The 24,098-nt window shown below is 45.0% G+C and overlaps 1 protein-coding gene and 1 long non-coding RNA gene across 7 annotated transcripts in view; one reads left to right on the top strand and one right to left on the bottom strand.

Annotated features, from left to right (window-relative positions):
- Positions 1 to 24,098, bottom strand: part of LOC127046830 (uncharacterized) — a 727,940-nt gene that overhangs the window by 242,578 nt on the left and 461,264 nt on the right. The gene's annotated exons all lie outside the window — the stretch shown is intronic.
- Positions 1 to 24,098, top strand: part of NRG1 (neuregulin 1) — an 834,377-nt gene that overhangs the window by 368,571 nt on the left and 441,708 nt on the right. For 4 of the 6 annotated variants that reach the window (XM_050944360.1, XM_050944358.1, XM_050944356.1 and 1 more), the window contains exon 2: positions 5,611 to 5,688. In XM_050944360.1, the coding sequence (XP_050800317.1) occupies positions 5,611 to 5,688 (78 nt within the window). Of the gene's footprint in view, positions 1 to 5,609; positions 5,689 to 24,098 lie in introns of those variants that run through there. The other 2 variants (XM_050944361.1, XM_050944359.1) reach the window with 2 other exon arrangements.

The raw sequence follows: 24,098 nt of genomic DNA, 5'->3' as shown, positions 1-24,098 counted from the left end.
GTTCCATACACCTAATCATTTTTGTTGCCCTTTTCTGAACCTTTTCCAATTCCAATATATCTTTTTTGAGATAAGGTGACCACATCTGCACATAGTATTTAAGATGTGGGTGTACCATGGATTTATACAGAGGCAACATGATATTTTCTGTCCTTTTATCTATCCCTTTCTTAATTATTCCCAGTATTCTGTTCACTTTTTTGACTGCCGCTGCACATTGAGTTGATGTTTTCAGAGAACTATCCACAATGACTCCAAGATCCACAATGACTCCTGAGTGGTAACAGCTAATTTAGACCCCATCATTTTATATGTATAGTTGGGATTATGCTTTCCAATGTGCATTACTTTGCATTTATCATCATTAAATTTCATCTGCCATTTTGTTGCCCAGTCACCCAGTTTTGAGAGATCCTTTTGTAGCTCTTTGCAGTCTGCCTGGGTCTTAACTATCTTTGGTAATTTTGTATCACCTGCAAATTTTGCCACTTCACTGTTTACCCCTTTTTCCAGATCATTTATAAAGATATTGAATAGAACTAGTCCCAGAACAGATCCCTGGAGGACACCACTATTTACTTCTATCCATTCTGAAAGCTGACTATTTACACCTACCCTTTGTTTCCTATCTTTTAACCAATTACCAATCCATGACAGGACCTTCCCTCTTATCCCGGGGCAGCTTACTTTACGTAAGAGACTTTGGTGAGGGACCTTGTCAAAGGCTTTCTGAAAAGTACACTATATCCACTGGATCCCCTTGGTTCACATGCTTGTTGACCCCTTCAAAGAATTCTAGTAGATTGATGAGGCATGATTTCCCTTTACTAAAACCATGTTGACTCTTCCTAAACAAATTATGTTAATCTATATGCCTGAAATGTTGTTCTTTATTATAGTTTCAACCAGTTTGCCTGGTACTGAAGTCAGGCTTACAGGCCTGTAATTGCCAGGATCACCTCTCAAGCCCTTTTTTAAAATTGGTGTCACATTAGCTATCCTCCAGTCATTTGGTACAGAAGCTGATTTAAGTGATAGGTTACAGACTGCAGTTAGTAGTTCTGCAATTTCATATTTGAGTTCCTTCAGAACTCTTGGGATTTGTTCCAAAACCTGCTCTAATGACACCTCAATCTGAGACAGTTCCTCAGATCTGTCACCTAAAAAGAATAGCTCAGGTTTTGGAATCTCCCTCACATCCTCAGCCATGAAGACCGGTGCAAAGAATTCATTTAGTTTCTTCGCAATGGCCTTATCGTCCTTGATCGTCCAGTGGCCCCACTGGTTGTTTAGCAGGCTTCCCGCTTCTGATGTACTTAAAAAATATTGCTATTAGTTTTTGAGTCTTTGGCTAACTGTTCCTCAAATTCTTTTTTTTTTTGGCCTTCCTAATTATAGTTTTACACTTCATTTGCCAGAGTTTATGCTTCTTTCTATTTTCCTCACTAGGATTTAACTTCCACTTTTTAAAGGATGCCTTTTTGCCTCTCACTGCTTCTTTTAGTTTGTTCTTTAGCCACGGTGACTCTTTTTTGGTTCTCTTACTATGTTTTTTAATTTGGGGTATACATTTAAGTTGAGCTTCTATTATGGTGTCTTTAAAAAGTTTCCATGCAGCTTGCAGGGATTTCACTTTTGGCACTGTACCCTTTAATTTCTGTTTAAATAACCCCCTAATTTTTGTGTAGTTCCCCTTTCTGAAATGAAATGCTACAGTGTTGTGCTGCTGTGGTGTTTTTTCTGCCACAAGGATATTAAATTTAATTATATTATGATCACTATTGCCAAGCAGTCCGGCTATATTCACCTCTTGGACCAGATCCTGTGCTCTACTTAGGACTAAATCAAGAATTGCCTCTCCTCTGGTGGGTTCCAGGACTAGCTGCTCCAAGAGGCAGTCATTTAGCGTGTCAAGAAACTTTAGCTTTGCATCCCATCCTGAGGTGACATGTACCCAGTCAATATGGGGATAATTGAAATCTCCCATTATTATTATTAAGTTTTTATTTTAATAGCCTCTCTAATCTCCCTGAGCATTTCACAGTCACAATCACCATCCTGGTCATATATCCCTACCACTATATTTTTATTATTAGAGCATGGAATTTCTACCTAGAAATTGTCTGGTTGGCAGCACCATGCAGCGGGGCTGGTAGGCTCCTTGCTAGCCTCCGTGACAAATGGCTCCCAGGAAGCAGCCGGCATGTCCCCACTCCGGGTCCTATGTATAGGAGCAGCCAGGGTACTCCGCATGCTGCCCTGCTAGGGCAGCACCTGCAGATAGGGCAGCGTGCAGAACTGCTTGGCTGCACCTCTGCGTAGGAGCCAGGGGGGGGACATGCTGCTGCTTCCAGGAGCTGCTTTAGGTAAGCGCCGCCAGAGCCTGCATCCCTGAGCCGCCCCCCTGCATCCCAACCCCCTGCTCCAGCCGTGATCCCCCTCCCAGCCTCCGAACCCCTCAATTCCAGCCCAGAGCATCTTCCTACACCCTAAACCCTTCATCCCCAGCCCAGCCCCACCCTGAGCCTGCACTTCCAGCTGGAGCCCTCACCTGCTCTTGCACCGGAGCCCCCTGAGCCAGTCCGATGAAAATAAACAAGTGAGTGAGGGTGGGGAGAGCACACAGGGGGTGGGGCCTCAGAGAAGGGGTAGGACATGGGTGGGCCTTGGAAGAGGGGCGGGGCAGGGGCAGGACAAGGGTGTTTGGTTTTGTGCGAGTAGAAAATTGGAAACCCTACAGCTGAGAAAAGGACAGACGGCTGAAGCACATTAGCCTTAGCAGCTGGGTAAAGAGGCCATAATGGGTCTGATCCAATGCCGAACGGAGTCAAGGCCCATAGTTGAGAGATGTGCAGTGGTTGCTGACTCTGATGATTTTATTGTGAGTCTCATGATATTTGGTGGTTTTTCTTAAAGCCATAACTGCTGGAGTCATGTGATTCAGGGAATGCCTACATTGCAGCTGGGAGAGTGCTTCGCAGCATGAGTAGCATGGCTAGCAGCACGTGCTAGCTCTGCTTGAGCCTAGCATGCTAAAAATAGCAGAGCAGCCATGGTGACTCAGGCTAGCTATCCAAGTACATGCCCAGGGGATTGTACTGTGGGCAGCTAGCCTGAGCCACCATCCATTTTACCATGGCCACACTTCTATTTTTAGCACACCAGCTCAAGCAGAGCTAGTGCATTTCTGTCTACCCATGCTGGGAAGCACCCTCCCAGCTATTGTGTAGACACACCCTTCAATGAGAATCTGTTTTCATAAAAAAAAAAGAAAGAAATATAGAAATAAGATATAGAAATAAAAAGACATAATGAATCAACATATGCCTATGGAATGACATAAGTTAAAATGCTTTTGTAGGGTGGGGAAGACTTTAAAGAGCTGGCATGTAGGCAAAGGTAGATGAGACTGAAAAGAGATGAAACTACAGAGAAGAAGGCTCTTGCATAAATAGTGGTGAGACTGCAGGAAGAAATGGGTGGGAGGGAGGTGATAGTACTAATGCAAATAGACCAGTGACAGAACTAGGGAAAGATGAAAATTGGAGCAAGTTGAAGAAGAATCTTAATAAATAACAAGGACTATTTGGAAATGGACTCTGAGCTGAATGGGAAGCCAGTGAAGGGCTTTGAAGGTTTGCTTCTTGGTATGTGTTAGAAAGAACCTCAACGAAGAGACAAAGGCTGAAAAATAGCACATAATAAAAAGTAGCTTAACGTAAAATGTATGATAAATTTTTTTTAGAAGTCCAGTCAAGGGAACAAATTAGTCCCTCTGTGTTTGCCTGGCTAGATAACATGGAGGAGAACTAACGCTATATCTTTCTTTACCTGCTTTACAGAAGCACCCAAGTGATGTAGGAGCCAAGCACGGAAGGGGGAGATTTACAGAAGCAGTGAGTCTTGTGTTTCTAAATCACTTGGGTGCTTTAGAAAATCTCCCCCCTTCCGTGTTATAAAGGGAATTTCATCTGCAAGACTTCTGAAAGTTGTGTTTTGTTTTTTTAAATGAAAAAGCAATGACAAGTAGGCATGGCAAGGGGCAAAATATATATTTTTATTTATTTCCAAGTTCATCTGCTTCCTCCAATGAAGCAGGATTGTGGTCTTAATCATGAATTATCTCTTTAGTCTCTGTTTATCACAAGGCAGAAATGACTTTAATGGTGAATAGTTGCATTTGTGTCAGCAATAATGCAGCATTTGCTGCTTCCATATGAGTAAAATGAGCAGGTTTTTGACAGTATAAGGCTCAAATGCATGTTTCAGCGCTTAAATTAGCTTCCCATGTTTGCTTTAAAATATCTTTTATTTTAATTAACACAAATGCTGTTTTAACAACCATGTACATTGCTTAAGTGATACTTAAGAGCTTGGAGTCCCATTAAGTTCTACAGGCATACATGGGAAAGGGAGAGCATTTAAAGAGAAACCAACGCTTAAAAAAGAGATGGTTCCTCTTTACAGAGTAAGCTTGACTGTGTTCATTACCAGGAGTGCATACCAGGAAATCTCCCAAACTCAGATGCAGACTAAGGAACTAATGCCAAACTCATCATTCCACAGTTCGGAAAAAATAGCAATGTATGTGTGTGCGCGTGTCCACAGTAGCTGCTAATTTTATAGCTTGGGGCCTGATCCTACACTCCTCTACATAAGTGTAACTCAATTGAGAACAGTGGAGCTATTCCTCATTTACACTGGTGTAATAAGCAGGAAGACAATCAGTCTGTGAAATGAGTAATGGATCCTAAGCATGGTACGTATCATCTCCAAAATTAAAATGTGCAGTGCTCTCAACTCAGCAGGCTTTAAGGTCCTGTGAATTGCCATTTTGTCTCTTTGTTTTAAAAAGCAGTATCTTTGGGAGTAATTACATTAAAGGATTCTAAAGCACCTATCTGTAAATCTTGCACAGGCTTATTCCTTACAAGATTATATAGCAAGTACGGTTTGTGAAAGAAAAGCAGACTCCGTAGATGACAAAGGTTTCAGCAACGTAAATTAAACATATTCGTAACACAAAAAAGGAGCTTGGTGATTCCTTCCTGAGAAAAGACCATGTTTATTATTTGTCCAGAGAAATGTTGCCAGTATTTTTTGCCACCTCTTGTATCAGTTTGTAAGACGATTTGTTCACTTTGAATATGCAGCACCTGGTGTACGTTTTTAAGGGCTGTTGAATGGAATGTTGAAAGATGATCCAAGCGTCCTGATAGGGCAATATACAGAACGTTCATTCTTTGGAAATGCCCGGGACATGCCTGTTGGAACTGCTTGGCTTGTGTAAAAAAGGGACAGCCCATTACCTTCTTTCGTTATGGGTGTAATGATCTCAGTACAGTGCAAAGCATTTCCAGGGGACTGAGGCTTAGCAAGGGCTAATGGTCCTCTTTGGCTGGACTTCAGGCAGCCCTACATCTCCATTGCTATTGTCTACAGTAGGTGCATGGGAGGGCAGGGTAGGGTATTACAGTACAAACTGGCATGCAAATAGCATTAAACTGTTGAAGTGTTTGCTATTTGGTCAGTGAGATTATCTAAATGTCCCCTTCCCTTCTCTTTCTTTCCCCCTCCCCACCTCCCCTCTCTTATCCCATTTACTGTCAGGAAGGGCCACTTCTGAAGGGCCAATTCAGCACAGCCTGGCACCGACAGAGACTAACAACAACAGCAGCAGCTACAACAGTGAGTGGATTTAAAATCAAGGAACCATTTTAAAGATGTGGCTTTGTGTACATGGAATGTGCAGTAACTGGACTGAGGACTGGGGATGTAGCTGTCCTCTGCCTGGGCCATCTTTAGAGTTTGTGACCCTCCTTGATTCCCACCCCCCCCCAGCAAGATCCATTGCAGGGAGCCATGGGAGATCTGACCTGAGAGCCAGTAGCAGGGAATGTCACTAACAAAATGTGTTTTAGGAATTCACTGCATTTCAGAGAAACTTATTGCAGTGCTGGACATAGGTGTAAACAAGCCCAGGAAAACAGAGGCCAGAAGCCAGACACAGACTGAGCTATCAGGCAAGCGGTCATTTGCTTGTTCCCTGGCATGCTCCAGTGGACTGATGCCCATCCTAGTTTGGTGCTGAGCAGGAGCATTGATCTATGTTACATTAGCTCTGCCTGATCTATTTTTAGAGCAGCAGTGATCCTGCCTGCAGGCTTGCGGCAATTCAGCTACTGTCAGCCTTAGCCTCTCCACCCCTCCCTGTGCTCCCCAGCATGGGAGGGAAAGGGAGCATTGACCCTTCAGCTGTAATCCCCCCCAGTCACTCAGGATCCTGGGCTTGAACAGCCCTTTTCCCTGCCCTGGCAGTGGGGAAAGAACCCCACAGCTCTGGGAGGGAAAGATAAGAATGCATGACCCTTCTACAAGGTCCAGGGGAGAAACAGCTGTTCCCCATAGAGAAGCAAGCAACAGACTTCTGCTGGCTCCCTTCCTGGCTGGGGATGCCACTGAGGGCCCCGCCCCAGCTTCGTTTGGGAGGTGGATTGGGCTTGGGTGGGAGATGGAAGGAGTTAGCAGATTGAAGGAGGAGAAGGGCGAGGAGAGAATGGGATGGGGTGGAGTGACTGGCGAGATAGCCTAGTTGAAATGTGCACATGCACAGTTTGAAGGAGCCCACAGAGCAGCAGTAGGGGTGGAGAGTAACGAGTGAACTGGGGAAGGGGGCACGACAGGTGGCGAGTAGTGAGTGGATTTGGGGCATATAGGCATCAGAGACTTGAGCCACATTCCAAGGTGATCGAAGTGATGTCAAGAATATGCTATGGCTAAGCTAGCCATCAGAAAACCTGGCATCCCAGCTCTCCATTCTCCCATGGCAGAAAGGGAGAAATCCCTGACCTCAGCCTGTCACCAGTTGAGGACTCACCACAGGTACAATATAATCTTTAGCACCTTATACTGTGTGTTTATGAAAAACTAATATTCCTCTCTAGGGCCGAGGAAAAATACAACCTTAGTGATGGGGTTGCCTCTCTTTTATGAAAGGAAACTCTGTTGTCCTTGGTATGGTTCTAATATTTTCCATGTGTTAGATACTGCACACTTAGTGCATTATGGACATAGTTTACTAGAGTGATGTTTGTTAAATTCTTGCTCCTGAACATCAATAAAACTGCAATAATGTTATAATGGCCTAAACTGAAATCTGATCATATTATACTGCACGGTGAACAACGGGAGAGTTACAGCACAAAACCAATAGCTCACTGGTCTTTGACTGTAAAAATGAGAGTTTGTTTTCTTGCCATATTTAGCTGGTTCTTCCATGATTTGAGAGTTTTGTGCTGGTTTTTCCCCTGTAAATTGTTCTATGTTCGTTTGCTCAAGTTCCACAGTACCTGTAATCTGTGATTTGCCTGTGTCAGTTGTTGTTCACAAGTGTCAATATCCTGGATAATCAAACCAGCTGTTTCGGCAGCCCTAGCCCTAATCCTGCAGTATATGGAGGTGAACCTTGAATTCAGTGAGGCTACTTATATGTAAAATTATTCACATGCATTTGCAGAAGCTGGGTCAATGTTTGTACCACAAGGAAATGAATTTTAAAACTGAATGGTGCCCCTAGAGTATCTGTATAGGACACCTGGGGATTTAGGGCTTTTGCTGACCCTGAGCATGTCATCAGGTAAACTGGATATGATGCATATATTGTGCAATGAGTATGTATGACATTCAGCATAGTGTTTAGGGGTCTCTTACAGGAGTGGGTGGCCTGCCCTGTGCAGGAGGTCAGAACAGATGATCATTGATAGTCCCTCTGACCTTAGAGTCTTTGGGTCTATGAGTTACTGGCTCCTATTTAAAAAAGAAAAAAACTTGGTGATTGTATTATCACTTGTGAGGGTGCCCTGGAGAACAATTAATTTTGTAATTAAAAGCCACTGTTTGTCTCTGAGTGTCCCTCAGCCACTCTGTGTCTTGCATGTGTTTTGCCTTTTTTTAAGTCTCATTGCCATAGTTCCTCTCTGTCTTGCTTTGTCTCACTGCACAACTTTACATTTTTGACTCAGAAGTTACTGCAATTAATCCAATTGTAACAAGTCCTGTGATGAGGTTTGAAAGCCCTATGAATTGTTATTGGTTGGATTATGCCTGTTCCAAAATGTATGCTGCCTCATCCAAAAGTAAAACAGATTGAGGCTGCTTGGTATTATGTGAGTGTGGTGCTTGTGAAATCGAGGTGATAACTGCACTGGCTAAAGCCATGTAGTAATGCAGGCAGTTACTGTGCAGGCCTCTCAATACAGCTGGCAATGCCGTTCAGTCCTGGTTTGCCAGACCTTGGATATTCAAGACCTTGTTCTCTCCTGAGCAGACACTCCCATCTGTCAGCTAATGTATTAAACACGACAGATCTGGAGATAGGGAGGAGACCACTAGACAGTACCTCCAAAAGTTATTAGTGTTCTAATTGCAGAAGTGCCTGCATCCTCCAACTGAGATCAGGGCTCCATTGCACTGTACAGATGCATAGTGAGAGACAGTCTCTGCCCCGAAGAGCTTACAGTCTAAACGGATAGGACAAAAGTTGGGAGAAAGGAAGGGTTGTTATCCCCAGACCACAGATAAGGAGCTGAGGGTATGTCTACACAGGAAAAAAAAAACCCTCATCAGCAAGTCTCAGAGCCCAGATCAACTGACTTGGGCGCACTCTCTGGAGCTAAAAACAGCGGTGTAGCTGTTCCCCCTTGGGCTGGAGCCTGGGCTCTGAGACCCAGCGACTGGGGAAAGCCTCAGAGCCTGGGCTAAACCCAAGTCAGTTGGCCTCGGCTCTGAACCTTGCCACCTTGTGGCGGCGTTGTTTGCTGTGTAGATGTACCCCATGAGATCACAAGACTGACAAGAGGTCGCACCAGAGGGTTGTAGCAGAGCTCAGAATTGAACTTAGCCTGATACCCAGTCCGGTGCCTTAATCACAAGATCATCTTTCCTCTTTGTAAATCAACTGTCTTCCAAAAAAACCCAAAGGTGGCATCTTCTACCATTGTGCAGATGGTGACATTTCCCGTCTCCAGTGTCTTAAAAAAAACCCAATTCCCATAGAAAGTAGCTGGAGACCCAGCATTCAGTCTCTAAGGATTTTCATCAAGGATTGGACAAGGTCAACCTCTCCACATTCAAATCCCAAAAGAAACTAATGAAATGAATTTAATTAATTAACTGTGTAAAGTCTTATGATAAAGAAACAGATAATCTAATTTTTACAGCATGACATGGCTGTTTTATCATCCACAGACATTACCTTCACAGTTATACATAAACAGAAATAAAGAAAACAAATTAAAATCTGAACAGTTCAGTCCCCACAGAAATACAGCTAGAAGAAACTGAAAGTTCCCAAAAGCTTAGGTTTTGTTCATCTAAGTCTTAGTTAGAGTCTTTGATCATCAAATCTAGACAGTCTGCTGAGTCTAAAACAACATCTTTCCTCCATTGCTTGTAGGAACTGTCAGCTGGAATGCAGGCAGCCTGTTCCTCTGCTGAAATCCCTGCTAGCCAGTCAGCTGACTGGTTAACCCACCACTCAGTTACGTGTCTTGATTTAAAGAAAATCCTGTTACAAGAAAAGACAAAACTGAGACTAGCAAAGTAGAAATGACTCTTTCCCCATTACTACATTTAAAGAAAAGTTAGTGACTCAGATTAGTTGAGACAATTAAACTGGAACAGTTTGGCTAATATCAAAACATACTATTAAAATAGAAGTTATTTTTCCCCCCCAATTTCCCCTGGCTATAATTAGCATTGCCTGGGCTTCCCTGATAGAGGGTTAGCAATATCACTAACTTGCTACAAAACGCTTTAGAGTTAGGGGCAGCAGCCTGCTTCCTGCTCCTGGGCTCAGCTTCTCCCAACTCACACAGGGTACATGGCCTTCAGCAAAGCAGCTGCCCAGACTGCTCCCCCTCATGGTGCCGGCCGCTTCCGGGAGAGGCACGGTGCCAGGACAGGCAGGGAGCTTCTCTGAGCCCTGCTGAGTGCCACTGCCACCCCAGAGCTGCTCCTGCACCCAACCCCCCTGCCCTGAGACCCTGCCGCACCCCAACCCCTGCCATGAGCCCCCAACCCCCTGCCCTTAGTCCCCTGCTGCACCCCTCCTGCACCCAACCCCCCTTCCCTGAGACCCTGCTGCACCCTGCACCCCTCATGCACCTCAACCCCTTGCTCTGAGCCCCCAACTCCCTTCCCTGAGCCCCTGCTGCATCCCCCCTGCATCTCAACCCCCTGCCCTCAGCCCCCTGCTACACCCCTCCTGCACCTTAACCCCGTGCCTCGAGCCCTCTGCCACACCCTGCATCCCTTGTGCACCTCAACCCCCTGCCCTGAGCCCCCTGCCACACCCCACACCCCCCTGCACCCAAACCCCCTGATTTGAGCCCCCTGCTGCACGCATCCTGCACCCAACCCCCTACCCTGAGTCCCCTGCCACACCCCGCAACCCTTCCTGCACTCCAACCTCCTGCCACGAGCCCCCAACTCCATGCCCTGAGCCCCTTCCTGCACCCCACACTCTCTCCCACACCCCAACCCCCTGCCCCAGTCCTACATTCATGGCCCTGCATGCAATTTCCCCACCTAGATGTGGCCCTTGGGCCAAAAAGTTTGCCCATCCCTGTACGAGAACATAGCCAAAGCTACCACACCCAATTCCAGAAGCTTCTGGATGTGGAGTGCTTAATCTACCTAGCAACAAATGACCCAGACACCACTCACTCCTACATCCCCCCAATGGGTCGCTTAAAGAGATATCTCCCTATTAGGCACAAGGGTTACAGAGTTATAAAGGAAAAGAGCACGGTGGAATATTATGTATTAAATCAGAATCAAATCTGCTACATGCTCAGAGCAGCCAGGAAGTGAAGAAGCAAGGACTGAAGGGTAGCTCCGAAGTATTAAAAAGAACAAATACAGCTTAATCCCCCACAAACCTTGAGCTGACACTCGGGGCAGCTCTATGTTTTTTGCTACCCCAAGCATGGCAGTCAGGTGGCCTGCGGGCGGTCCGCTGGTCACGCGGATTCGGCGGTGAGGGACCGGCAGACCTCGCGCAGGCATGCTGCCGAAGGCTGCCTGACTGCTGCCCTCATAGCAACTGGCAGGCCTTCCAGGGCCTCCCAGAGGATTCAGGGAGTCTGGGGTCTTCGGCAGCAGGGGCCCCCCGCCGCCTAATTGCCGCCGAAGACCCGGCACTTTGGCGGTGGGAGCCGGGGGGAAGGACCCCCTGCCGTGGGTCTTTGGGTCACTTCGGTGGTGGGTTCTGGAGCGGAAGGACCCCCTGCTGCCGAATTGCCACCAAAGACCTGGAGCGGAAGAAGCTCCGGGGGCCTGGAGCCCGTGAGAGTTTTCTGGGGCCCCCAGAGCGAGTGAAGGACCCCGCTCCAGGGGCCCTGAAAAACTCTTGTGGGGGTCCCTGCAGGGCCCAGGGCCTGGGACAAACTGCCCCACTTGCCCCCTCCCTGGGCGGCCCTGAGGCAGCCCCCCACGGCTTGCCGCCCCAGGCACGCGCTTGCTGTGCTGGTTCCTGGAGCTGCCCCAGCTGACACTGATTGACACTTTGGTGAGTTGTCTCAGTGGCATGGAGGCTGAACTACCCTCTTACAGAGGTCAGCACTGAGGAACATCGGTAAGAACTGAACGAAACTTGCACTGCCTGCCTTGTTCCTGTACTATGGATGATATGAGCATTTAGGTCCCATGTCTGTCCAGCTAAAGTTTTCACAAGCACTCACCTCACTTTGCGGCGTGTTCTGTAAGGAAGCAGATGTTCTCTGAGGGCTTAATGCCAGCCACCCTTTGCCGCTAGAGTGTGGGGTAAGGCTGGGTCCTTTTAATGGGAAGAAGGCACATTGTGTTAGTACATGATGACTTGTGGCGTGGTTTTTATTGGTCTTTTTTTGTATGCTGTCAAAGGCTGAATCTGTTTGGCTTTGATGAATGTTTGAGTCCCTTCTCTGAGCACTGTTTTGTATCTGTTTGTGGTGACTGGTGTTTAATCTGATAGAAGGTTCAGCATACATTTCCTGTGTATATGCAGATTTCCTAAGTATTACCCATCATTCTGGAGTCTTGGCTGTTGCATTCAGTTCACTAAGGTCCTTATCCAAACTCCAAGTTTGTGGAAACACTCCTATTGGTTTTGATGGGCTTTGGAGCAGATCCTAAATGGGCAGAATGAATTACTATAATAGAATTGATGGTGTTTCCCTACCAGTAGCTCTGACATTGCTGGTTATTTATGACCTATCAGATTCAAATGGCAAACTAATGGGCAACCTGGGACATAGTAAATTTAGACTGCAACCAGCAACAGATTATTAGCTTTGATACAAGATCTGTAGAAAGAAGTCTAGTGAACTACTAGAACATATGGTAACTTAGTTGTGTTACAAGTTAGCAGTGGGCTACTGAAAGCTGATGTTTGTTACTGCAAAATTTTTGTACTTATGTCTTTCTGAATGCTCTGTGGCACTAACTTGTACCTCAGGATGCCCTGATATTTGTGGCAACCTGAAATTTTTGTCAGCGTGTAAAATGGATGGAAAAATTCCAAGGTAGTGCTTTGTACTGATCTGAAGATTAAAATGTATATAGAGTTGCTCTTCACTGTAATACTTCACTTCCTTTTTTACCTCCATGTACACTCTCTTATCATTGTTCAAGCCACTGGCCTGCCATTTTTTAAAGATGACCTTTTGCTTCTTAACAGAGTCTTTAATTTGAGAATTCCACTGTCAAATTTCCATTCTTATCTTTTTCAGCACTGGTTTCATCACTCCTTGGACTTCATGTACCTTTTCCAGCAGCATTAATTTTAGTTTGCACAAATTATCCTCCATACATCCCTGTATGTAGTCAAGACGTTTCTGCATTATGTTTTGTTTAAAGATTTTTTTTTTATTCCCATAAGTTTTATTCCTTTAAGTTTCCATCAGTTAGGCTTTTGCAGTGTCCAGAGCTTCAATGTTTCCAAGGTCTCTGCATTCCAAAGTCCATAAGAAAAGTCTGTGCTGGTGCACAATGCACTTTACAATTGCTTATTTGTGACTGATCACTTCTCCTTAAAAATAAATCAGTTTGGGACTTTTGTCTTCCACTGGCTGTGAGGAGACTTTCCCTCTTCTGAAAGTTGGTGTTTGCAATCACCTTGTCCCATGCCAGACAAGTCTGTGGGACTGCTACCTGCTCAGAGTTTCTGGTTCCAGTGTCGTGCCCTCCATGGAATACTTCAGACACAGCCTTCTCAGTGCTAACATGTGCAGTTAGATCCCCGCTGAGAATTATCTTCTCATTGGGTGGCATGTTTCCAGTAAAGCACAACGACCCAGTGAAAAACTCCTTTTACCTTTTCTTATTCTCCTAACTGTAGTGCATATCCACTTATTGTATGGATAGTGACCTCGTTCCAACACTCACCCATCTGTTATCTGACCTTCTGGGAATCTCTGTCATGTGCCTCTTCGTGGTTTCCTCCAGAATAATTCTGACACCATTTCAGGATTTTGTAGCCCTCCACTAGTGTTTTAGTTTTACAACCTTTCTTTTGTCTCTTGCAGGGCCGCCCAGAGGATTCAGGGGGTCTGGGGTCTTCGGCAGCGGGGGGCCCTCACCGCCGAATTGCCGCCAAAGACCTGGCACTTCGGCAGCGGGTCCCAGAGCAGAAGGACCCCCCGCCGCCAAATTGCTGCCGAAGATCTGGAGCAGAAGAAGCTCTGGAGGCCCGGGCTCTGCGAGAGTTTTCCAGGGCCCTCAGAGCGAGTGAAGGACCCCACTCCAGGGCCCCTGAAAAACTCTTGTAGGGGCCCCTGCGGGGCCTGGGGCAAATTGCCCCACTTGCCCGCACCCCTCTGGGTGGCCCTGGTCTCTTGTATACATGGTGCATTTTCTCTTCTCCCCTTTGAAACGTCACACAGCTCCAAGCTTCTTCCAGTCTGTGTTCTTATGTTCCAACTTGCATATCTCAGCTTAATCCACTTGCTCACTTCTTTAACTTTAGTAGCCCTTGCCCTTGAATGTAGACAGGAAGAGGATTCACCTCCATGCTTAACCTGTAAAAGCTTTGTGCAAGGGTTAATATAGTGCTCAGGCCCAGATCCTCAGCTGGTGTTGATTGTCATAATGCCATTGACTTCAGTTGAGCAATAATGATTTACACAGGTTGAGGATCGGGCTCTAAGTATTGTGCTGCAAAAGAAAAGCAGCTTGCTTCAGCCCATAGTGGCTGCATCTGGGTGTTTTCCAAGGGGTAGCCTGGCATGTTGCCTCCATACATTCCACTTATGCTGATTCTACTCTATTGCTACTGTTCCTGGTTAATGCAAAGATTCACATCCTCTCCTGTGAATGTGCCTGCACACTCTTGATGATTGAGACAAATGGGGAATTGTGGATATTTGGCTGTCACAGTGAGCAAAATAATTGTCAACACTCCAAAAGCAAATCCAGGTCTGCTATGCAAATAAGACTTGGAGACGAACTCTCAAGCTAGACACGGATATGTCACCTGATGTTTTACTCCAGGAAGCCAGATCCTCAACTGGTGTAAATTGATGTTGCTTCATTACCACAGTTGCTGATGTACGCCAGCCCCCAGGAGAACAGAAACAATGCAGAGTGTTCATGTCCTTGTATTAACCATAATTTGTAAATTAAACAAAGGAAGGTGGAATGATATGATTTATGGAAGTACTAATTGTTTGTAGGAAGTTAAAGCATCCCTTGCTTTTCCAGTTGTGTTTAGTTTCAGGGTCATCTTTTTAGAAATCAATATTCTTGTGTCTCATTGCTTCTTTTGCAAATAAAATGAATAAGAAGGAACATGATAAAAGTATATAAAATAATAAATAGAGAGGTAGATCAGGAGCTTCTGTTTGCCCTGTCTCAAAACACAGGAATAAGGAGATGTTCAGTGAAACTGAACAGTGGCGAATTCAAAACTGATAAATGGCAATACTTTTTCACACATTGTGTAATTAGGCTGTTAAACTCCTTGTCACATGAAGTTTTTGAGGCCAGGAATTTAGCAAGATTTAAAGAGGGATTGGATATTTTTATGGATAGCAAGAATATACAAATGTCAAAATGTATTATGATGGTTTTGAAAGCGATATTAAACCTAGTGCTTCAGAGCTTAAATCCGTCTCTAGCTATTAGAGATCAGTATGACACATAATATTCAGGGTAAATTGTCTGCCTACTGCAAGGTTCTTACACCTTGCTTTGGAGCGTATCAGAGACAGAATATTGGACTATATGGACTTTGGGTTTGATCCAGTCTGGCAATTCCTATATACCTTTTTACTCCTTCTCTACCCTGATTTTGGCAGTGACTGTCAAATATCCAGCTGCTGGTGATTATATTGATTTATTGATTATACTCATTCATAGGTTATGAGTCAGGATATACAATTTCTTTGTGAAATTCACAAAGTGTGTTGTGCTCAATGTACTCGGAGCTGGAATATAGTAATAAATAATGCTGAAAAGACAGAACAGAAATATTTCTGAGTCTGAAGCAAAGCCAATAATCAAAATGTGTATTGTGGACCTGTTTCAATATTTTCACAGTAGTAATGTCCAATATTATTCTCTATATTTGCAGTAAAAGAGTAAGCTATGGCAAACCTACTGTCCACAGAGGTATATTTGCTCGTAAGGACCTCCAGAAGCATAACATCCATGTTCAACTCCATAGAGAAACACACCAGGCTAACTGCTAACCTGAGAGAACTAGCAGTGATATGGGGTGAACATTGCGAAATGCCTACCACCACCTTGTTCTCCATTAAACATACAAGGTGGAGACCAAAGCCAACAGTTATTTGTACAGAAATACCAAGAAATGGAAACTGGGGTATTGCATGTACTTGTCAAATTCCAGTCTAAACAGTCTCCTCCACAGAGTCCTTAACAGTGGACAGAAGAGTGGCATTTAAAAATGAGTCAGAGTCAGAAGAGGTTGTGTCAGAGGAGTGTTGGTGGGTTTATCTACAGGGGAAGAATATACCAGTATAAAGTAGAGTGTGAATTTAAAGTGCTTTAAAGTCCCAGTGGGGACACCCTTACTCCAGCATTATGAGAACACCTTTTTCCAGTGTAGTTTGTCCCTTTGGAAGCAGCTTAAATGGAGCCAAAAAAAGGCACTCTTATTCCAGAATAAGTGTGTCCACATTGGGAATTATACTAGTGTAACTGGCAACATTTCCAGCATAGACGAGCCCTTTGACTGATACACACAATGTATCCAATGGATCCAAGAGCAGCAGCTGAGCAATTAGGTGAAATCTCTGCAATAATACAGCTTTGACATTCTGAATAAGTGATTTAAAACCCCTTTCAAGCTAACCAACATAGGTAGTTTTGAATCACTGCCCTGATTCTGAATGGCCAGTATTTTTGTAGAGATTTCACATAAGTACTCTCCTGGACTATAAATTAGTTGCCACGCTTTCTTTGCGGACACCAAATATAATTTCTCTACAATGGATTTAGGCTTGAAATTGAAATTGCCTCATTTCAAACCAGATGATTTGCCACAACTCCTTACCCTGCCCTGCCTTTGCTAGAAGAGTCAAAGAAGGAAGCCTTTTGCTTGCTCCCACTTTCACACAAAAGTTTTAATTACACAAGAAATTAAGAGCAAAACATTAAAATGACTGAAAAATGTAGCAGAAAAGTTCTGTCCCAGTGATGCTGGTGCAGCTCTATCTGAGTGTGGCATGGACAGGTATTGTCCATTTAAATTAGCAGTCATGCATTTCCCCCCTTCCATCCTAGCTGAATTGTAATGTTTCCCAAGTATTGGGGAATAAGCATGGAGTGGAAAGGTTGCCTTACGATATGACACCTCAGTTACACAGTTGAATTATTGCATCTGCAGCCTGAGCACAAAAGGGGAGAGAAACACCTCTGGTGACAACTAGCACTGAGAGCAGTAGGAATTAATCAGTGTTGAAGATTATCCATATCCAATATGTAATGTAGGCTCAAATGGCATGAAAATGAGAGCAATATAAAGAGCTATTAAATTAATATCTCATGAAGCAGTATGTTGTATCTAGTGAAATAACAGAAAGGACAGGTCATGTACTGTTCATGGAAGCATGCTTTCTGCACTGGGAATGAAAGTGAGGCAAATTGCTTTGTCCTCCTCTTTCCCATTATCATGATGCAGATCAGTGCTGGGGCTGCTCAGAGCCTGTGGTAACGAATCTCTCTCCCGGGGTAACATCTGATTGTGCTTTCAGTTAAGTATCAGAGGGGTAGCCGTGTTAGTCTGGATCTGTAAAAGCAGCAAAGAATCCTGTGCCTGCCTTCATGCCTCCAGCTTCCATCCCGGGCACATCACACGATCCATTGTCTACAGCCAAGCACTGAGGTACAACCACATCTGCTCTAACCCCTCAGACAGAGACCAACAACTACAAAATCTCCACCAAGCATTCTCAAAACTACAATACCCGCACGAGGAAATAAGGAAACAGATCAACAGAGTCAGACATGTACCCAGAAGCCTCCTACTGCAAGACAAACCCAAGAAAGAAACCAACAGGACTCCACTGGCCATCACATATAGTCCCCAGCTAAAACCTCTCCAACGCATCATCAGGGATCTACAACCCATCCTGGACAATGATCCCACACTTTCACAGGCCTTGGGTGGCAGGCCAGTCCTCGCCCACAGGCAACCTGCCAACCTGAAACATACTCTCACCAGTAACTGCACACCGCACCATAGTAACTCTAGCTCAGGAACCAATCCATGCAACAAACCTCAATGCCAACTCTGCCCACATATCTACACCAGCGACACCATCACAGGACCTAACCAGATCAGCCACACCATCACCGGTTCATTCACCTGCACGTCCACCAATGTAATATACACCATCATATGCCAGCAATGCCCCTCTGCTATGTACATCGGCCAAACTGGACAGTCTCTACGAAAAAGGATAAATGGACACAAATCAGATATTAGGAACGGCAATATACAAAAACCTGTAGGAGAACACTTCAACCTCCCTGGCCACACTATAGCAGACCTTAAGGTGGCCATCCTGCAGCAAAAAAACTTCAGGACCAGACTTCAAAGAGAAACTGCTGAGCTTCAATTCATCTGCAAATTTGACACCATCAGCTCAGGATTAAACAAAGACTGTGAATGGCTTGCCAATTACAAAACCAGTTTCTCCTCCCTTGGTTTTCACACCTCAACTGCTAGAACAGGGCCTCATCCTCCCTGATTGAACTACCTCATTATCTCTAGCTTGCCTGCATATATATACTTGCCCCTGGAAATTTCCACTATATGCATCTGACGAAGTGGGTATTCACCCATGAAAGCTCATGCTCCAAAACGTCTGTTAGTCTATAAGGTGCCACAGGATTCTTTGCTGCTTTCAGTTAGTTAGTCTGAGCAGCCAAGGATTTTTATTAGCTGGGATTCTAATAAGTGAATTGGTCATTGGTATAAAAGGGAAAGCTCTCCTAAGGGTAAACAGAGCAACTACAGCCTTTAATGCCATTGAGCTATGGATGAAGACTTCGTCTTGGATCTTGATGCAGGCAGTTTATCATGCAGTTTTCCTGTGCAGAAAAAGAAGAGAAAAAAGAGGATTCTTAGCAGTCACGGTGATGGCCTCCATGTATCCAACAGTGTCATTGTGTAGCTTCAGTCTTCTCGCTGCACAACTGTCTCAAAGGAGGGGTGGTGGATTCTATGCTACTGGCGTAAGCATCCTCTGGACAAAGCAAGGATCCTGACACCAGAGCCACTCTAGGGACACACCCATGGAGAACAGACCTGAGTGTCCTCTCATTCTCACTGCTGTAGAGCATGACTAAGTCCACTGAAGCCCATGGGACTATGCTGGTGTAAGTGAGAGTGAAATCAGGCCTACCATCAGGTGACAAATCAAAACAGCCCCAAATGTTTCATTTTAAAGCTCTCATGATATTTAAGTCAATCTCATGATTTTTGAACCCTGGAGGTTGGCAGTACTGTGTGTCAGACAGTTCTTCGTTACGGTGGGGTCTCAAAGGGACGCAGAACTCCATTGCACTGCTTCCGCAGGCCATCAGCTAGCTGCACCTGCTGGCACAGTCCTTTGGAGGGTTTTCGACTCAAGGCTAGAGCCTCAGTGGGCTGCAGGCAGTTTAGTTCTGTCCCAGCTTCAGCAGCAACTGATCCTTGCAGCGAGGCAGGGATGAATAGGAAAGCAGACTGCTCAGTCCCTTCCCAACTCACTACAGGGGCCGCTGTTTGCAGGGCAAGAGGTGTAACTCAGCTGTTCCTCTCCACATCTCCCACCTCCCCCATCTGGCTAGTACCTGCAGTCTCTTCTCCTGCCCCTATTCTGGGGATCTCTGTGAGGAGGAGCAGGCTGGCTTCTCTCTGGATGCATGCTGAGCACACCGAATGCACTTACCTTTACTCAGGTGGAGCATCTCTCTACCCTGGCTTTTCCTCCCAGAGAAAGGAGACTTACTGGTGTCTCCCCTGCCAGTCACACCTATGAGGTCCCAGGAGATCCCACGGGTCAGCAGCCACCAGAGACCAGGGGAGGGAGAAGTGGGAAGGCCCTCTCTCAGTGGAAGGATTCTGTGTCCTTTACACATCACTGGTGCTGGCTGTGCCATGCACAAGTTCAGATGACAATGAGAAATGGGAGACTGGTGTGTGAAAATGAACAGGCTACTTGGGCCAGGACTTGAAAACCCTGCTCTTTAAAGGCCTGGGCACTTACCTGTGTGCTAAACTTTGAGCATGTGCTTAAATCCATTCCTGTTCAGTGGAGCACATAAACCTGTACTAACGCCCACTGAGATTAATGACAATTTAAGCACACGCTCAGTGCTTTGCGGATCTGGGACCTTGAGGCTGGATTTTCAATAGTACCTAATGAATTAGGAGCACAAATCTCACTAACTTTAGGGCTTGTGCTCCTAAATCCCTTATGCACTTTTATCCCACCATTAAATGAGTCTGAGAAAAAAAGAAAGCCCTCTTAAAAATTAAAGACAGCCCCCAGGAAATATCGCCCAGGGGCCAGATACAAAAAGATATTTAGGTGCCAAAAGATGCAGGTTTTAGAAAAGTTAGGCACCTAACTCCAATGGAAACGTAACCTTCTTATGCTCTTTTGAAAATCCCACTAGGCATCTGTCTGCATTTTTAGGTGCCTAAATCCATTTGCCCCAGGTCATTTGAGCCCTTCTCTTTTATACAGTAGTTGAAATCAGGAGGAATAAATGAGAATGGTTTAGAATACTAGTGATCCCTGGTATTCACACCTGTGTATGCATTTTAGTACATCTTCTGAACTCTCTGCTTAGGAACTCCATCAGCTCAAAATGTGCTGTTCTCTACTGCTTTGCCACCTCACTTCAAAGTGCCATCTCCTTTTTTCTCATCACGCTGACAAGACCAATAATTCATTGTGCCACTCAGCTGAAAAATAATAATGTGCCAATAGTGCTTCAGCACCTTGGAGTGTAATGGAAATGGAGTCCGCTGAAACACACAGCCGCAACTGATCTTTGGTGTGGAACCTCTATTGCCATATATCTGTGTAAGCAAGCACAGGTGCCAGGTAAATGATGCAGAAGCTTTGCAAGATTTCTCCCTGCAAAATGCTGGGATAGCCTTTTCCCAGCTTCAAAACAGTCCAGAACTCAAATAAGACTCTTACTGAGTTGATCCCTGTTTGTGTTACCTATAAAAAAAAAGCTGTGCTTAAATGCTTTGTGACAATGTGCATGACTTAAGCAGTGTCACTATCCCTCAGTATAAGCAACACCAACAATCAGACTCCTTACTAGATAGGGCTGGTATAAATGAACATCCAGCAAACCCCTCTAGTCCTCAAGGCTACTCTGTTCCCAAAGGCCCAGGATAATGAGCGTACAATAGAGAGATTACAGAGAACAAAGACCTAGTGACTGGTGCTTTATAAATACTGATAGGTTCTTCCCATTTTTAAAATGAGGAGTTCCAGAGAACTGTTGAATTCACATCGGTGAATTTTTTCAAGGTTCCCTCTTACAAATATTTTTCTCTTCTTTCTGCCATTTGCACTGGTTGCCACGACAGCCTTTGTTCTGGAGGAAGGCTTGTGTGGAATGATGTCCCTCATGCTGAGTTCTGAAGATGGGCTCAGTTGGATTTCTCCTGTCATGGACTGCCATGTAGACAATGCCCTCCAGTTCATTCTGGACTCCCTCAGACACAGGCTTTCTCTCCTCCCTGGTTCCTCTAAGAAGCAAGTCTCCCCTGGTCACTACTGACAACCTGATTTCCTGCCTAGCACATAATTTTCAATCCGGAGAGACACAAGGCCTGCCACAAAATGAAGGTAATAAATCCCTGAGACTTCCCAAGCAATGTGGTGATTCTCCATCACACTCAGTCTTTAATTCAAGACTGAATGCTTTTCTACAAGAGATGCTGTATCTCAAACAGAAGTTATGGAGTTCATACAGGAATCGCTGGATGAAATTGTCTGGCTCATATTATGCAGGAGGTCAGGCTAGATCAGGGATAGTCAATAGGCAGACCTGCGGCCAAATCCAGACCACGAGACCGCAAAATAATTTTATTTACTTATTATCATTATTGTTATTATTTTTGTACTATTTTCTCTGGAGTCTGGACTTTGACTATATGTTGACAAAGAAATTTGGACCTTGACAAAAATAGTTGATTACCCCTGGACTAGATGATCATTATGGTACTTCTAGTCTTAAAATCTATGAATCTATGAAAATCTGTTTTTTTCCCCTTCATGCATTTGCAGTACGGACTCTCGATCTATTTTTTAAAAAGCTTCAAATAGGATTTTGTTATTCATGGAAGATTTTATGTGCCTTCTGTTATCTGCTCCTGCTGCTGAAGTGAGTAACAGTTTGTACTCGGTATGTTCGTATAGTTATCTATCAGGCTGTATTGGTGTTATACTCAGCCAGTGTATCTGCTGACCTCACATGGAACTCTGTTACAAATACTTGTATGATAGCCATTTTGTGATAACATGCAAAATAAGGCCTTCCCAGAACAGATGTAGAGAAAGCATTTGAATTATTCACCTGACTCACCTCCCTCTCATTTTAGAGGTGCGGTATACAGATCACAGCTAAAGGAATAACCATTTCTTTTGTCACCTTCCTTTTTTTTACCTGCCTCTTGAATCTTGCACACCTGTTTCACTCTCGCTTGCTCTAAATCACCTTGTCCACCTCACTCAGCATTACATTCCCTTTTCTGCTCCTGTTCTTATTTCCTTTAAGGACCAGATTTTGCTCTCACTTATACTATGTAAATAGAAAGTAATTACATTTTGTTTCACGTACCTCAAGTAAAGCTGCAGTTGTGCACCTCAATGGAGTTACTTCAGGTTTGCAACAGTATCACTGAGATGAGACTAACCCTAAACCACTTTGATAGAGGCAAACACAGACTGACAGTATAAAACGTTAGCACTGCATGCTCCCATTAAACTATGTTCGCAAACCTTTTCACAGTGGGGATGACGTTAGCAACAGGGAGCAATTTCTGAAGGGTTGAAAGATCTTGCACTGCAACCTCACCACCACCACTGCCTCCCTGCCAAGTGGCTCCAGGTAGCTGTCTTGACCTGATCCTGATCCTGATCCTGATTGTCCAGTTGGGTCCCCAGAGTTCCCATCTGACAGCTCCATTTCAGAGCCCTCAGCTGCTTCTGCTGTCTCTAGGAAAAGGGGTATTCACACCATCTATCAGTCAACTATAGAAAGCCCCTTTGCCCTACGCAGGTACCTCAGGGGAGTCACTGCCTCTCCTTGGCAGCACTCCCTGGCATTCCCGATGGCGAGGATGAAGATACAACATGGGTCCCCTCTTGTTCACACCAATATAAACTGTCAATAGCTCCAGTGAAGTTCATGAGACTGTTCCAGGATAAAACAGACATGAGTGAGAGGAGATCCTGGCTCACAGCCCCTGCTGTCTGGCCCTGCTTGTCGTTCTGGCAGTATGTCTTCACTGCACCATTACCTGGCACTGGTTCTGAGCAGTGGGGCTAGCCCAGCTTGGGTGTGAGCATCCCCATTGGAAGGCCCTTGCCACATTGCTGTGCCCTCACTGTTTCCTCACTCACCCTCATGTGTCTGGGGGCATATCCTATGGTTCTTTGTGCTGAGATGCTCCAGGATCCTTCCCCAGATAGTTGTGGGAGAACTTGTCTGTCCTTCAGAGGGAATTGTGGGAAGGGCATTGGAGGACCGTTAGCACTTAAGTGGCTTTACCTTCATCCTCCTGCAAAGTGGGTGGGTTCCAGCCTGAGTGAAAGCAGAGACTGGACTCTAACCCATGCCCCCAGCTGGCTAAGCTGTCCTGGGCTGAAAGCACCCCCAAGCCTGGCCAGTGGGTTTTCTGTGTGAATGGTAGGGGGCAAACCCAGGAAATAAGTTGGGTACACTATGCAACGAAGACATACCCTGAGAGAGTGGAGATCACAGCATATCTGGCTCTAAACTCTTACTAAAAACAGGTGCAGAAGCCAAGTCTCAGCTGCCAAATTCCTCTAAAACCCCACAATCAAAGGCAGCTCATAGATGCAAAGCAGGCCCCGTGTTTATATTTATACATCTTCTTCTGATCTGTGTGAACAGTTACATTTTCACCTGAACAAGGCATCTTTTCTGAGCTCACTAGTCCCATTCATGTTGAGTTTCATTTTCCTCTCTGATACAAAAGGTTCCCAGTGTGTTCTTGCCCCACAAGCACCAATTTGCATCTGTTCATAAATTCATAGCTTTCTCAGTGCTGTGTCTCAGTTTTCATCCTTCTGGAAACCCAAGTATAATCTGACTAGCATAAAATACATACAGATGCTCAACATTAATGATCTGGAGGATGGCATGGACTGCACTCTCAGCAAGTTCGCAGATGACACTAAAGTGGGAGGAGTGGTAGATATGCCGGAGGGTAGGGATAGGATACAGAGGGACCTAGACAAATTAGAGAATTGGGCCAAAAGAAATCTGATGTGGTTCAACAAGGACAAGTGCAGAGTCCTGCACTTAGGAAGGAAGAATCCCATGCACTGCTA

The sequence above is a fragment of the Gopherus flavomarginatus genome, chromosome 3 (assembly GCF_025201925.1).
Source record: "Gopherus flavomarginatus isolate rGopFla2 chromosome 3, rGopFla2.mat.asm, whole genome shotgun sequence".
In the NCBI taxonomy this organism is placed as follows: Eukaryota; Metazoa; Chordata; order Testudines; family Testudinidae; genus Gopherus; species Gopherus flavomarginatus.
This window is presented reverse-complemented; position numbering and strand designations above follow the sequence as displayed.